We start from the raw sequence: 13,269 nt of genomic DNA, 5'->3' as shown, positions 1-13,269 counted from the left end.
GAACCCTTGAGGAGAAAATTACAAAATAATTGAGTAAATAATGAGGGCAAATTGTCATCTTTAGTCAACTCTACCGTCTAATAGAAACTGTAGAAAATAAAGCAACACATGAATTTAGCCTGTTATTCTAAGAATTTAAGACAACACCCTTTGGGGTGATGTCCTTCTCTTGCATTCCTTTTTTGCCAGGATCTTTTCCAGCCTAACAGTACTGACATATGTTTTGTTCGGATTTTCTTTTTGAGGGGAGGGCTTGTGGAAGGGCCTGGTTGAGTTATGTGTTACAGACACTGATGATTTTCCGAAGACGGGGTAACATTCCTCTTCAGAACAGTTTACCACGAACTCTAAAGAGAGATCTTGGGAAACCTCTGAGCTGTCTCTAATCTTATAGCATTGTTCCCTGGAATGGTTTAAAGTTGACAATTCAAGTTGAAATTAGCAATTAATTGTGTAAAGTGCCTATATCTTAACGTGTTTATTTCATCTTCAAACATTATATATTTTGCATTGATTCTGCAGCTTTTACTCTTTAACTAAGATTTTGCAATTTGTGATTATGGAGGCAGCACATCTTCAACGTTTCCTGGCACTAAGTATCATTAAAAGTCATTTTATGGCTCTCCAATCATTAAAACCTTAGTATTACTGGAGCAGCGAAAAGAACGCTGCCTATTACCTGGGGATAATGCTACCATTATGTTGAAGTTCAATGGAGTAAAAATAAAGGCCAACTACAACATGGGCCTGTGTTTTATTTGACCCTGTGATCATTTAGCACTGGACTGGGAGTCCAGTACAGCTGTCAACTGAGTTTCCAATGCACTCAGGAAAGTATGCAACCTATATGCTATTTCGAAACGATTTAGGGAATTCATTTAAAAAAACAAAAAAATTATGAGAGTCCCGCCTAGGTCTTCACCTCCTTTGATTTTGGGGTCAGTAGCCTAAAGGTAATATTTTAAAATAATAAATAAAATTTCAAAAATAAGAAATGAAAAATCTAGAAACCATTTAAATCTTTTTCTTTCTTTCGTTCTTTTCTCTTTTTTTCTTTCTTTCTTTTTTTTTTTTTTTAACATCTTGGCACACAGCAAGCGGGAAGTTACTTAGCACGGTTCCGGGTTTCCTTGCGCCCCGCCCGCTCGCCCTACCACAGCTAGAAGCTTTTAGTCCCTGGGTCGGTGTGTCCTGCAGGGCGCAATCCCTGTCCATCGGTCTGAGCTCTGCCCGCCCGCCGCGCATCTGCCCTTCTTTCCTGACTCCGCCCCGCATCTGTCCGGAACCTCCTCGCGTCTGAGCTGACCCAGTGCGCGTCTGCCAGTCAGTCCCTCCGGACCCGCCGCGAGTCTCAGGCTGCCGAAATCTCTGCGCGTCACTCGGTCCGTACCCAGTGGGCATCTTGGGTATCTGGGCGGTCTCCGGTCCCCCGCGCGTGTGTCTGTCTGTCTGTCTCTCTGTCCGATCCGCCGCCTGCAGCCTGCCTGCCCGGCCGCAGCGCACCAAGTGTCCAGTCTGCCCTTTCGCTGACGCTGAGTGTGTGTAGCGCGGCCTTAGTGAGCGCGAGCCCGCCTGAGACCGGCCAGGCAGCCGGCGGAGGAATACATGTTCGGCTCCTGCCCTTGTTGATATCATTTTAAGCCCACACGAGCTTGAGGCCTATATTTATGCAGAAAACGGGTCGTGAGGCCTCTGTCGGCAAGGCTAGGTGTGGGGAGCCAGCCAGCTGCTTGATGATTTCTTACAATTTAACGGGGAAAGGGACATTTCTTTCCTACTACTGGCTTTTGAAACTGATTTTAGATCTGAATGGGTGGAAATTCTAAGCCACCTTAGGGAGAACGGATTCGTTATTGGGGTGCTTTTTTGTCTGATGCATTTGTTCTGAGCCTGCTGACCAGCTGTTTCTGAACTTCATTTTCTCAGCCTCAACAGTGATTCTGAGTCTGCTTTTAGCTTCCTTCGCCTTGGCTTTTTTTCTGTTTGTGAACAGCTGCTTGGCCCATAGCTTAGAGAAAGCAACCTCTTTTTCTCTCCCAAGAAAGCCTCCTCCCTGTGCTCAGAGAGATGGGGAGTGGGGAGCCTAATCCTGCTGGCAAGAAAAAGAAGTACCTCAAGGCTGCCCTGTATGTGGGTGACTTGGACCCAGATGTCACCGAGGACATGTTATATAAAAAGTTCAGGCCTGCTGGCCCTCTTCGCTTCACCCGAATCTGCCGTGACCCGGTGACCCGCAGCCCCCTGGGCTATGGTTATGTTAACTTCCGCTTTCCTGCGGATGCTGAGTGGGCCTTGAACACCATGAATTTTGATTTGATTAACGGCAAACCTTTCCGCCTAATGTGGTCTCAGCCAGATGACCGCTTAAGAAAGTCTGGAGTTGGAAATATATTCATCAAAAACCTGGACAAATCCATAGACAATAGGGCCCTTTTTTATCTGTTTTCTGCTTTTGGGAGCATTCTCTCCTGCAAGGTAGTATGCGATGACAACGGCTCTAAGGGTTATGCCTATGTGCACTTTGACAGCCTGGCCGCTGCCAATAGGGCCATCTGGCACATGAATGGAGTGCGGCTCAACAACCGCCAGGTGTACGTTGGCCGATTCAAATTTCCGGAAGAGCGGGCAGCTGAAGTTAGAACTAGGGATAGAGCGACTTTCACCAATGTTTTCGTTAAAAACTTTGGAGATGACATGGATGACGACAAACTGAAGGAACTTTTCAGTGAATACGGGCCAACTGAGAGTGTTAAGGTAATAAGAGATGCCAGTGGGAAATCGAAAGGCTTTGGATTTGTGAGATACGAGACACACGAGGCTGCCCAAAAGGCTGTGTTAGACCTGCATGGAAAGTCCATCGATGGGAAAGTCCTCTATGTAGGGCGAGCACAGAAGAAAATTGAACGCCTGGCCGAGTTAAGGCGAAGATTTGAGCGGCTGAGATTAAAAGAAAAAAGTCGGCCTCCAGGGGTGCCTATCTATATTAAGAACCTAGACGAGACCATCGATGATGAAAAACTGAAGGAGGAATTTTCTTCCTTTGGATCAATTAGCCGGGCCAAAGTGATGGTGGAAGTGGGGCAAGGCAAAGGGTTTGGTGTTGTCTGCTTCTCCTCTTTTGAAGAGGCTACCAAAGCAGTAGATGAGATGAATGGTCGCATAGTGGGCTCCAAGCCTCTGCATGTCACGCTGGGCCAGGCCAGGCGCAGGTGGTGAGAATAAGAATGCTCAATTTGTTTCAGCCTTAAGCTGGTGCCTACTTAGTTTGGGCTACTTTGTGATAAGAGGTTATTTTATGTGAATTCACAGCATTTTTTAAGTGAATACTTTCTTTTGAAAAAAAGTGAAACTAGAAAACCTTGTTCATTTTAGTGAAGAACATAATTTCTAATTGTAAAACTGTCATTTTGTACTATTTTTCGATATAATAGCCTTAGGAATATGTAGAATAAAATTTATTCCTCCACATGCTTTTTTGCTAAACCAGTCAAGTGAGGTAATGGAGTATATTTCCTTCCTTATTTCACTAATACTACTAAATTTATTTTCTCCTATGAAAGTATTCTCGAGATGGTCCTTACTTCTGAGTCTATCACAGTGAAAATTTCTAACTTGTTTTTTGAGAAATCAGTAGAGCAGGGGAAAGCGTATATGATCCAGTTAATATTTGTGTATAGGTTCACTTTAAATTATTATTTAAAATGAATATTCCTTTTAAAAGATGTGAGCTTTCTTTCTTCCTTTTATTTATTTATATATTTTTTTCCTTTTTAATATATTGTGGGCATACCACAGACTTGATAGTGACTTTGACTAAGTTTTGAGAGTTTTCGTTATTAACTTCATGCCCAGAGAAAGAAGCATATTGGTATTTCCTCAATCAATACCTTAGAAAATTAATACTTTAAACATTGATTATTTAAATTCTAAGTTTCATCTTAAAAACCTTTTCTGAAAGCTTTGATATTTGAAGACAGTCTAAGGAGCATTCTTTTTTCTTTTTTTTTTGCGGTATGCAGGCCTCTCACTGTTGTGGCCTTTCCCATTGTGGAGCACAGGCTCCGGACGCGCAGGCTCAGCGGTCATGGCTCACGGGCCCAGCCGCTCCGCGGCATGTGGGATCTTCCCGGACTGGGGCATGAACCCGTGTCCCCTGCATCAGCAGGCGGACTCTCAACCACTGCACCACCAGGGAAGCCCTAAGGAGCATTCTTATCACTCATTTTTCTAAACTCCTTAGTAGGTATACATGGATCATGTTTAATCAACAAGAAAGGTGAATAACAGCACTGAATTGCCTTTGTCTATAAATAACTTTAGGATTAACTTCAGCCTCTATTGTGTCAATATAGAAGGTAAACAATCCTGTAATGATGTGGAAATCTACTTTGAATAACATCTTCTATTAAACTTGTCATTATCTCTAATAAATTGTTGAATATATCAATAAGGTAATATTCACAGATGTTTCAAAGTTAAGGAAAAGGTCATTTCTCTTGATTAAGTCACATGCCTCCATCTATCATATGAGAGCTCTTGTTTTCTTTTTGTCTAGCTGCTTGGAAGTTGCGACAAAATGTTCTGTTCTATATTGCAATTACATTATTTAGCCTGTAATTTCTATACGATGGACTTTCTGTGTTTCACTTTTAGTTCCCTCTTCTCCATATCCATCTACCTTCCATACATATTACACTTGCTTTCATATTTTCTTTGGATTGCCTTTCTTTTAATATACGCCAGTTCGAATTGATTTTGGGATTAGAGAGATAAATACCTAATTTATGTAAAATTGAAATAATTACTTTTTAAAAATAGGATTCACTCATACCACAGATCCAACAGTAAGAAAATGTTGTAACTCTATTCTCAGTTGGTTTTTATTTATATAGAAATCTTTGGTTTCATACATAATACAATATAAATATATAATTTTATTAACACTTTTGTTGGCTATTTGCCCATAAAATAATGAGAATAACCTGTTTCTATGTAATTGTTTATCTACAAATGACTTGTATATTCATTATCAAATATTTTCAAATGGAAATTACTGTTTTTATTGATTATAAACATAATACATGCTTCTTGTAAAATAATGTACAACAATGCAGAAACTTATAAAGAAGGAATTAAAATTCCCAGAGTTCAGAGATAACCACTATTAATATTTTGTGTGTGCATTAATATTTTAAGTGTGTGCATATACTTTCATGCCTTTTCCTCTATGTATACACACACTGTTTTACAAAAAAAAAGAAAACATACTATATGTACTGTTTTTTTATTTTAAACTAAAACATAATCATCTTTTCATATCAATAAATACCAATCTGTATCATCAATTAGTGACTGCATAGTATTCCATTGGGTGGATGTACTATAACTTACCTTAAGTAGTTCATTATTGAATGAGATTTACATGCTTTTCAATGTTTCTACATTTGTAAGCAATGCTGTGATGAGCATCCTTGCTTAAAAACAGTATGAGTTATAGGAGCTTGATAAAAAATATCTAGAGCATGTAAAAGCTTAAATCTACTAAAAAAATAAAAATGCACATCATATTGATATATATGTATCTAAAATTTGAAAAGTTAATGATATATTCTTCATTTAAATACAAAAGAAAAACTAACAGGATATAATTTTTCATATTTTATGAGTCTACTTGCTTTACATCATTGTGATCATTAAGATATATGAAAATGAAGCAACTTCAAATAAAATTTAAAATTCTTACATTGGTAATTATTTACCATATGTATTCTCTATTCCTTTTCCCCCATTGCCAGTTTTCATTTAAATCTGTAAACCTGAAGTGTCAGTGTTAAGACCTTTACAAATGCTTTGATTCAGAATAAATCACAAAAGATTTCTGGAAGGTAAAAATCCGCAAGTATAAACATTTAATACATTTTGGGAAATTATTTAAGAATTTAAATTATTACTGTTTTCAAAAAGCTAGTCAGTATAAAGAAAAGGATTAATTAAAATGTGGCTAAGTACAGATAAAACATACATGTTAGGACCCTGCAAATCAGTCAAAAAAACTCTGTAAATTCAGGTGGAAAATATCAATATAAGCAGGGGGAAACTATAAAGGAAAGGTAATCTCTATTTAAACACAAACACCTGGGTAGTTGTTCAATCTTGTACTTTTCATTTTTAGCTACATTTAATACACTTCTAATAATTAAGGCTTCCAAGGGGGAACAAAATAACTGAACAGCTTAAATCAGTGACAAAGCATTAAAATAGGTTATTATTCATTTTCTAGATGATTAGTAAAACTATACTATCAATGATCAAGTTAATAGTGGAGTGTTTAGTACTAAGGTTTTGTTTTTTGTTTTTCATACTCTTTTTTTCAACTTTTCAAGATAGTCACTTGTACAAGTTTCAAATGTTCCCAGGGAGAAGAAAATTAAGAACATTTTTTGTGTGTGTGATTGCAAGCATCATAGAAAAGGTTATTTGGGGAGGATTTTCTGTATAGGAAGTTTCAAGCATCCTGGTGCTTTTCTGGTTGAATCTATGGTTAAGGGGAAAAACAAGATGTTACATGTGTAAGTGATATTTTTAGCCGAGTGAAAAAAGTAAGAATTACTTTTTTCTTTAAGGGAATATTTAGGAATGGAGTGAATACCATCTTACCTATAAATAAATAGCCTAATTTAAGGGAATAGTTAGAAATGTATCAATAAATGACTGATTATAGATGATACAGGTGTTCCCAGTACCTATGACAAAACTTGGAATATAATTAGCATTCCATGATTACTTGAAGAATTAATGAGTTCATAACCTATGGATTATATCTCTCCACTTGTTTGCTTTCAAATTCTCTTTTCAGTATTTACAAGAGAAATGAATTATTACAGAATAAGCCATTTTTATTAAATCTCATCCTTTGAAGAAATAATTAAGAACAGATTGGTTACATAGATTGGTGCTTTTAACAGTGTTACTGATGACACAGATTCATGCTTATACTGTTAAGGTGTTATCAGTGCTTTTACTCTTATGCCCTCTTTTTTCTCAATGTTCAACACTTGATTGATGGGCCTACCTTAGACAGAGCTTCTAATAATTGGCATAACTTAGATAAAAGTCTATTTGTAGAGTAACACTTTTTAAATAAATTATTGGGATGGTGCTTCAAGACCAAGACTATTCCACAAGATCTTGCTCCTATATTGAACCAAGCAATGATGATCATACCTGAGACACTACTGCTTGTGCATGTGAAATGAATTAATTCTTACATATTTCAGGTTGTTATTTACTTCCCATGAATTATAACCTAACAAATGGTTTCCTGGAGCCTTAAGAAAGTTAATGCATCCCACTTGGCTCCAGGTGATCATGGTCAGTAGTTAGAAGTAATCTAGCTACCACTGAATATCTGAAAAGAAAGAGGCCTAACTCAACATACAAATACTGAGGATGTAATTCCCATGAAACTTTTTTTTTTAATTTTTATTGGAGTATAGTTGCTTTACAATGTTGTGTTAGTTTCTACCCTATGAAACTTTAAAAAACCAACTCCAAGTACTTTCACACTCAAAAGTCAGAGTCAGTTTTAAAAGGTCTCCCATTTGGCACAAAAAAAAAGATCAATGTTCTCACTAAATTTCTCATCAAAATTTGAGGCCTTCATAGTTTATTTAATTTTAAAAAATATTTAGTGCTTTAAAGAGACTGCAAGAAAAAGGACGAGTGCTGATATTGTATGGCATCACTGTCTCAGTCATCAGAGTAAATTAGTTTCTTTGTTTTAGAACTAATAGTAAGTAAAACACCAGATGTTGACATCTTTTGTATAATAAATAAGACTTCTATAATGTATAATAAATAATTTTACATTTTTTGAGATTGATCTGAAACTTCCAAAAGGGTAAATTATGCTTCTGAAAAATCAAGGACTTCTAAAATCAATATTTGGGGGGCATTTAAAAAGTAATTTTAAACTAATTTACACAGAATGGCAAGAGACTATTCCTTAAGTCACCACTCAGGATTTGAGGCAGACTAAATTCCTGTAAAGAACAAACGCAGAGAGGAATTTCCAAGCTCTTTTTTCAGAGTTTCAGGAAGCCCAGCATATATACCTAATTGGTTTCATTGTACAAAAAAATATATAATACATTAATGTCCCTAAATAAAGGAATAAATACCTTACTTTTTTTGTGATGAAGGGCAGCTTTATTACATTATGGCAAGGATGGTAACAAAACAATGCAAGTCAAGATGAAGAATGTATTTCCCTGTTCACTGAGGAATTTTTAAAAAGGGGGATTTGTGAAATAATTCAAGAATAATTAAAAGAAGGAACATAGAGAAACAAAGAGTAATTTAAATGTTATAAATCTAACTGAATACTATAAAGACAGTAAAAATTCTACCTAGTTTGATATCTGCTTTAGGGTGAAGCTTCATGAATTGTTTTCGTTCACTGCGTATGGGTATTCTTAACACTGATTTGACTACTACAGTAACACTAAACCTTTGGAATATTTCATTTCTAAGTGAATTTCTTAAATAATTATTGGTGCTGGTCTGCTCCTCTCTATTCTCTTACCCCCATCGCCTAATCTCAACTCCATCCTTCTTAGAACACTCAAGTTTATATAAGGTATTTCTGGTTTACATAGTTTGTCAAAACATCACCTCAAACACTTCTGTCAGATGTGCATGTATGTGATGTTGTACCATTTTGTTGAGATAAAGTTTCAGAACTTGCATGTCAAGCCACAGTAGATAGTGGAAAACATCTACTGTTTATATATGGATGAATGTATCTAGCTGAAGATATTCATTTTAAAATAATGTAAATATCAGAATGATGCTAATTAAAACAACAAAGCTGTGGGGTCTGTTTGGAATTGTGGTTTCATAATGTATACATGGGCTGGAGCATCTGATTACCAAAGACTGAGTAATACATATTGCTAATGTGGGACAAATTTTGAGATATGAAAGCAACATTCCAAGCATAACAAGAGATAATGCTAAGAGAAACTGTCCAACTTTTCTGAACGGGCAGCATAGACAATGAATATTATCTCTGTGCAGCCTTTAGTTGTTATGTGGAGACACACCACAATAATGTGAACTCTCTCAGTCAAAGAGTAATATATAGGAAGATACAGTTTTCTGAAACTTCTATTATATTTTGATGTAAGTGAAACAAACTGAAAGAATGAAAAAAAGTATGAACTAAGTATGTCTCTTACTTTAGTCTCCAAGAGCAAAAGTTTCACTTTAAGCAGAATGATTTTCTTAGATCACTTGGTCATTTTAACTGTTTTTTATCTTTAGATTGTGAGAGATGCAGTTATGTAATCTATTTTATTGCTGAAAGACAAATGTATTTCCTCAATATATTCTATTTTTAAGATAATATATAAACCAGAAAATGGTGTCGCAATCTTTCCTCAACAGCAAGTTTCACCATACAGATCATTTAAGCTGGATTTCTGATATAAGTAATTGCATGCTTGAAATTTTATCTCTAATCTGGGGCCAAGAATTTAGGGCTGTGAGAAATGTGTTTTAATTGGTCTTGGAGCATACTTTTTTAGAGTACTGTTTGGTAGAACTTTTCAAGTTTCTGGGTAAAATTGAAAAAGTTTTCAAGTATTTGAAACAATATGTAATCTGTCTCTAAAATTAGAATTAGGGCTCATTGAATAACTAAGAACACTATATTAAATGATTTTAGTCAGTATTAGGAATTCATCAGTAAAAGGGGAATTTCAGATAAATTGAGAACACATATTTTGAAATGCATAAAAAATGAATTAATACTAGTGAATACATTGTTCTCAGGGAAAGAGTTCCCACAAAAATATTTAAAAGTAAAATTGGATACAAAAGGGCAAAAAAATTCATGGGAATCTTTCACAGCTACTCAGAGAGAGGAGCCACATTTCTCTGGTGACCCATCAGCCGAGGCCCAAAGGAGCAACGGAAATATAGAGAAGGTGGAGAAAAGAGGAAAGTTTTGGCCTTTAGAAATACGAACTTGTAGTGCCCCATGGAAACTTCATTAAGAAAAGTCAGGATTTAACGCTTAAAATTCTCTCAAGAGATAAATTATTTCTTCCTTTCTTAATTTCACATACACTACTTAAAATCTCAGGACTTCCTGGAATTCTCATTAAGATATTCCAGCAATAATTTCTAACTTCCAACAACAATGACTCTGAAATGTGCTATAGTGTTTTGATTTTTTTAAGCTCCCTATGTTTTAGTGTTTGAACTCAGTTAGATGTCCCAAGATTTACGCTTTCCAACATGCACTGGTAAATTTATAAATTTACTATGACACAAATGGTAGATCATTTGTATCAAAAATTCAAGGTTTGCTTGGTGATGGGGGAGGGAGGCAGTACTAATTCTAGTAAAGTTAAAATCTTGTTGTTTATAGGGAAATTAGATGTGCTGATGGATGGATGGATGAATGAATATGTGCATACATACATAAATATATGCATAAACCATAATAAAGAAGGGATAAAAAGAGAGATAAGAACAAATGCATGGAACCCAGGAATAATGATGTATCCTCTGTCATATGGGTTCAAATTCAGAACCACAGACCTCCTACACCAAAAACAATGCTTTGATTCCCAAGCAAGGCTGTGTTCCAAGGAAAGGTGATAGGACACATGATGACGGGTGGAAAGAGCCATAGGCAGGTTTGGTCCCTGTGGCAATTTACTCCAGTGAGATCTTTATAATGAACTGATATTTACCAGCATGCTGGCGGTGAAGTACTGGCCCACATGTAGTTAAAAAATCAGTATTGAAACTTGCTCAGTGCAAGTCGGCATTCTGTGTTTCTCAAAATTTGCTCCAGAGCGTCTCAGAATCACCTGGGATGTTTGTTAAAATTGAGATTCCTGGGACTTGCCCTTGGCTTACTGAATCAAAACTGATATAGCAGTGATGAAGGTGGCGTTGAACAACCGAAATCTACATTTTTCTCATAGCTTCCAGGTGATTCTTATGCACACTTACAAAGATCTAGAGAGTCAGCAAACTTTTTCTGTAAAGGACCAGATAATAATTTTTACCTTTGTGGGATAAGAAGTAACATCAAGGATATTATCCAGGCACCTATACAACAAGAAAAATCAAATTTCTACACATTTTAAAATTGAAAAAAATTCAAAATATAGTGATGATAATGATAAAAGAGCATTTTTGTTACAATTCTAATGAGAAGAATTTGGGGGGTTATACTTTGCTAAATTAGGGTTCAAAGTTGGTTTTCTCAATCGTCAAATCAATTGTAAATGTGTTCATCTGTAAAAACCCTTTTAACTTATAGGCCATACAAAAACAAGTGGCGGCCCAAATTTGGCCTGTAAGTTATAATTTTCCAACCCCTGATCTAGAAACACTGGTCTAGAGATTTTAGCCTAGAAAATATTTCCCAACGTTAGCAAATTAAGATAACTGGAAAAAACCCAAAAAACAACTTATCAACTTATATCATTCAATAAAATAAGTTAAAGATGAAATAAAGTTAAAAATAAAAACAAAAATAATAATAATCCATAAAAGTACTAGAACACAGTAGAAGTGATTATTTTTTTCCAAATTTCTGGATAGGGAAAAATTTCTCAACAAATGGTAGATGAAAGTATCCAAAACAATCCCGTTATAAAAAAGCATCCCATTTGAGTAGGAAAAATGTTATATACTGTATGTACAGTATATACTGTGTGTACATGTATGTGTTTATACTATGTATGTGTGTGTGTGTGTGTGTGTGTGTAAAGACTATACAATTACATCAAAACACTGAGTAATTTTCTTTGGTTATAAAATTATAGGTGATTATTGTTTTCTTCTTCTTTATTATTTTTTTCCTAAATAGTTTATAACTAAAATGTAGAATGTCTTTAATAAAGAAAAACGGTTTAAAAAATATAATTACAAAGATTTCATAATAGCTGAACATTTATCTCCTCAACCTCCAAGTCTGCTCCTTCTTGTATCTTCTCTATCTCAGTAAATGGTATCACCTTTCTTGCAGATTTTAGGCTAGAAACCTTGGAATTGTTCTTGACTCCTTTATTTTTCTCACATCTCACATCCAGTCAGTCAGGAAATTGTGATAGCTAAGCCTTGAAGGTATATTCAAAGTCTATGACATTATCACCTCTATTGCCAGCAAGCCAGTCAAAACCACCATCATCTCTCACTCAGATTACTTCAGCAGACTCCTAATAGAGCTCCCTGATCTCATCTTTTTCTTCCTACACTCTATTCTTCACACAACTGGCAGGATTATTCCTTACAAAAATAAGTCAGATCATGTAATTTCCCTGCTCTCAATGTCCAATAGCGGTCCATCTCACACTCAGTGAAGCTCAAAGTATTTACCATGACCTTACATCACTGATTGAATCTTTTATTCCTCTTTCCTTCTCTCATGTCACTCCCACCACACTATCACTTCAATATTCTCAGAAATATCAAGCACATTCCCATGTCAGTTCCTCTGGTCCTGCTCTGTCCCTTTGTCTGGAACTGTCTTTACCCAGGTATATGCATGGTTCATTCTACCCATTTAATCACGTCTCAGCTAAAATGTCACCAAATAAAAAAGACTTTTCCTCACCCCTCTATATAAAATTGCAAATCTTATTCCCTTCTAGAACTCTTTATTCCTCTTACTTAACAGAACTTATTTTTCTTCATAGCATTTAAAAATACCTGACATATTTTATGCTTATTTGCATTATTTTCCCCCACCCCACTACCACTACAATGTATTCTCCATGTAAGCAGGGATTTTGTTCATTGCTATCCCAGTGCCTAGAAGAGTGACTGATAGGTAATGATGGTAAATAAATATTTATTTAATAAGGAAATTCCCTGGCAGTCCAGTGGTTAGGACTCCACGCTTCCACTGCTGGGGGCCCAGATTCAAACCCTGCTTGGGGAAATAAGATCCCGCAGGCTACGTAGCACAGCCAAAAAAAAAAAAGTAATAGATAAATTGCATGACATGATGAAATGTAACATGACAGGAAAGAGAGATTATTATATAATATTATGATATCATATCTTATCATAAAATGAAGCAGTATGCATTTTGCTAATGAGGAAACAATAACAGCAATATAAAACCTTCCCATGTAGGACAAAAAGGATACTGAAAGGAAATTCAACAAAATATTTATAGTAGAGATGAGGCTCCCTGAAAAGTGAGACGATGTGTAATTTTTTTTTTTTAGTTTTGTTTTT

General features: G+C 35.8%; 1 protein-coding gene across 1 annotated transcript; it reads left to right on the top strand.

Moving 5' to 3' along the window:
* The first annotated feature begins 1,177 nt into the window (after positions 1-1,177).
* Positions 1,178-5,591, top strand: PABPC5 (poly(A) binding protein cytoplasmic 5). Its single transcript, XM_060292241.1, has 2 exons — positions 1,178-1,382; positions 1,927-5,591. The coding sequence occupies exon 2, from the start codon at positions 2,068-2,070 to the stop codon at positions 3,214-3,216; it is 1,149 nt and encodes a 382-aa protein (XP_060148224.1). The 5' UTR covers positions 1,178-1,382; positions 1,927-2,067; the 3' UTR covers positions 3,217-5,591.
* Positions 5,592-13,269: the final 7,678 nt, after the last annotated feature.

The sequence above is a fragment of the Globicephala melas genome, chromosome X (assembly GCF_963455315.2).
Source record: "Globicephala melas chromosome X, mGloMel1.2, whole genome shotgun sequence".
NCBI lineage: Eukaryota > Metazoa > Chordata > Mammalia > Artiodactyla > Delphinidae > Globicephala > Globicephala melas.
Note: the sequence above shows the minus strand (reverse complement) of the source record. Positions and strands in the feature narration are given on the sequence as shown.

What these genes read in the sequence shown, in the direction of transcription:
- PABPC5 (XM_060292241.1), top strand. Translation starts at nt 2,068, where the DNA reads ATGGGGAGTGGGGAGCCTAATCCTGCTGGCAAGAAAAAGAAGTACCTC.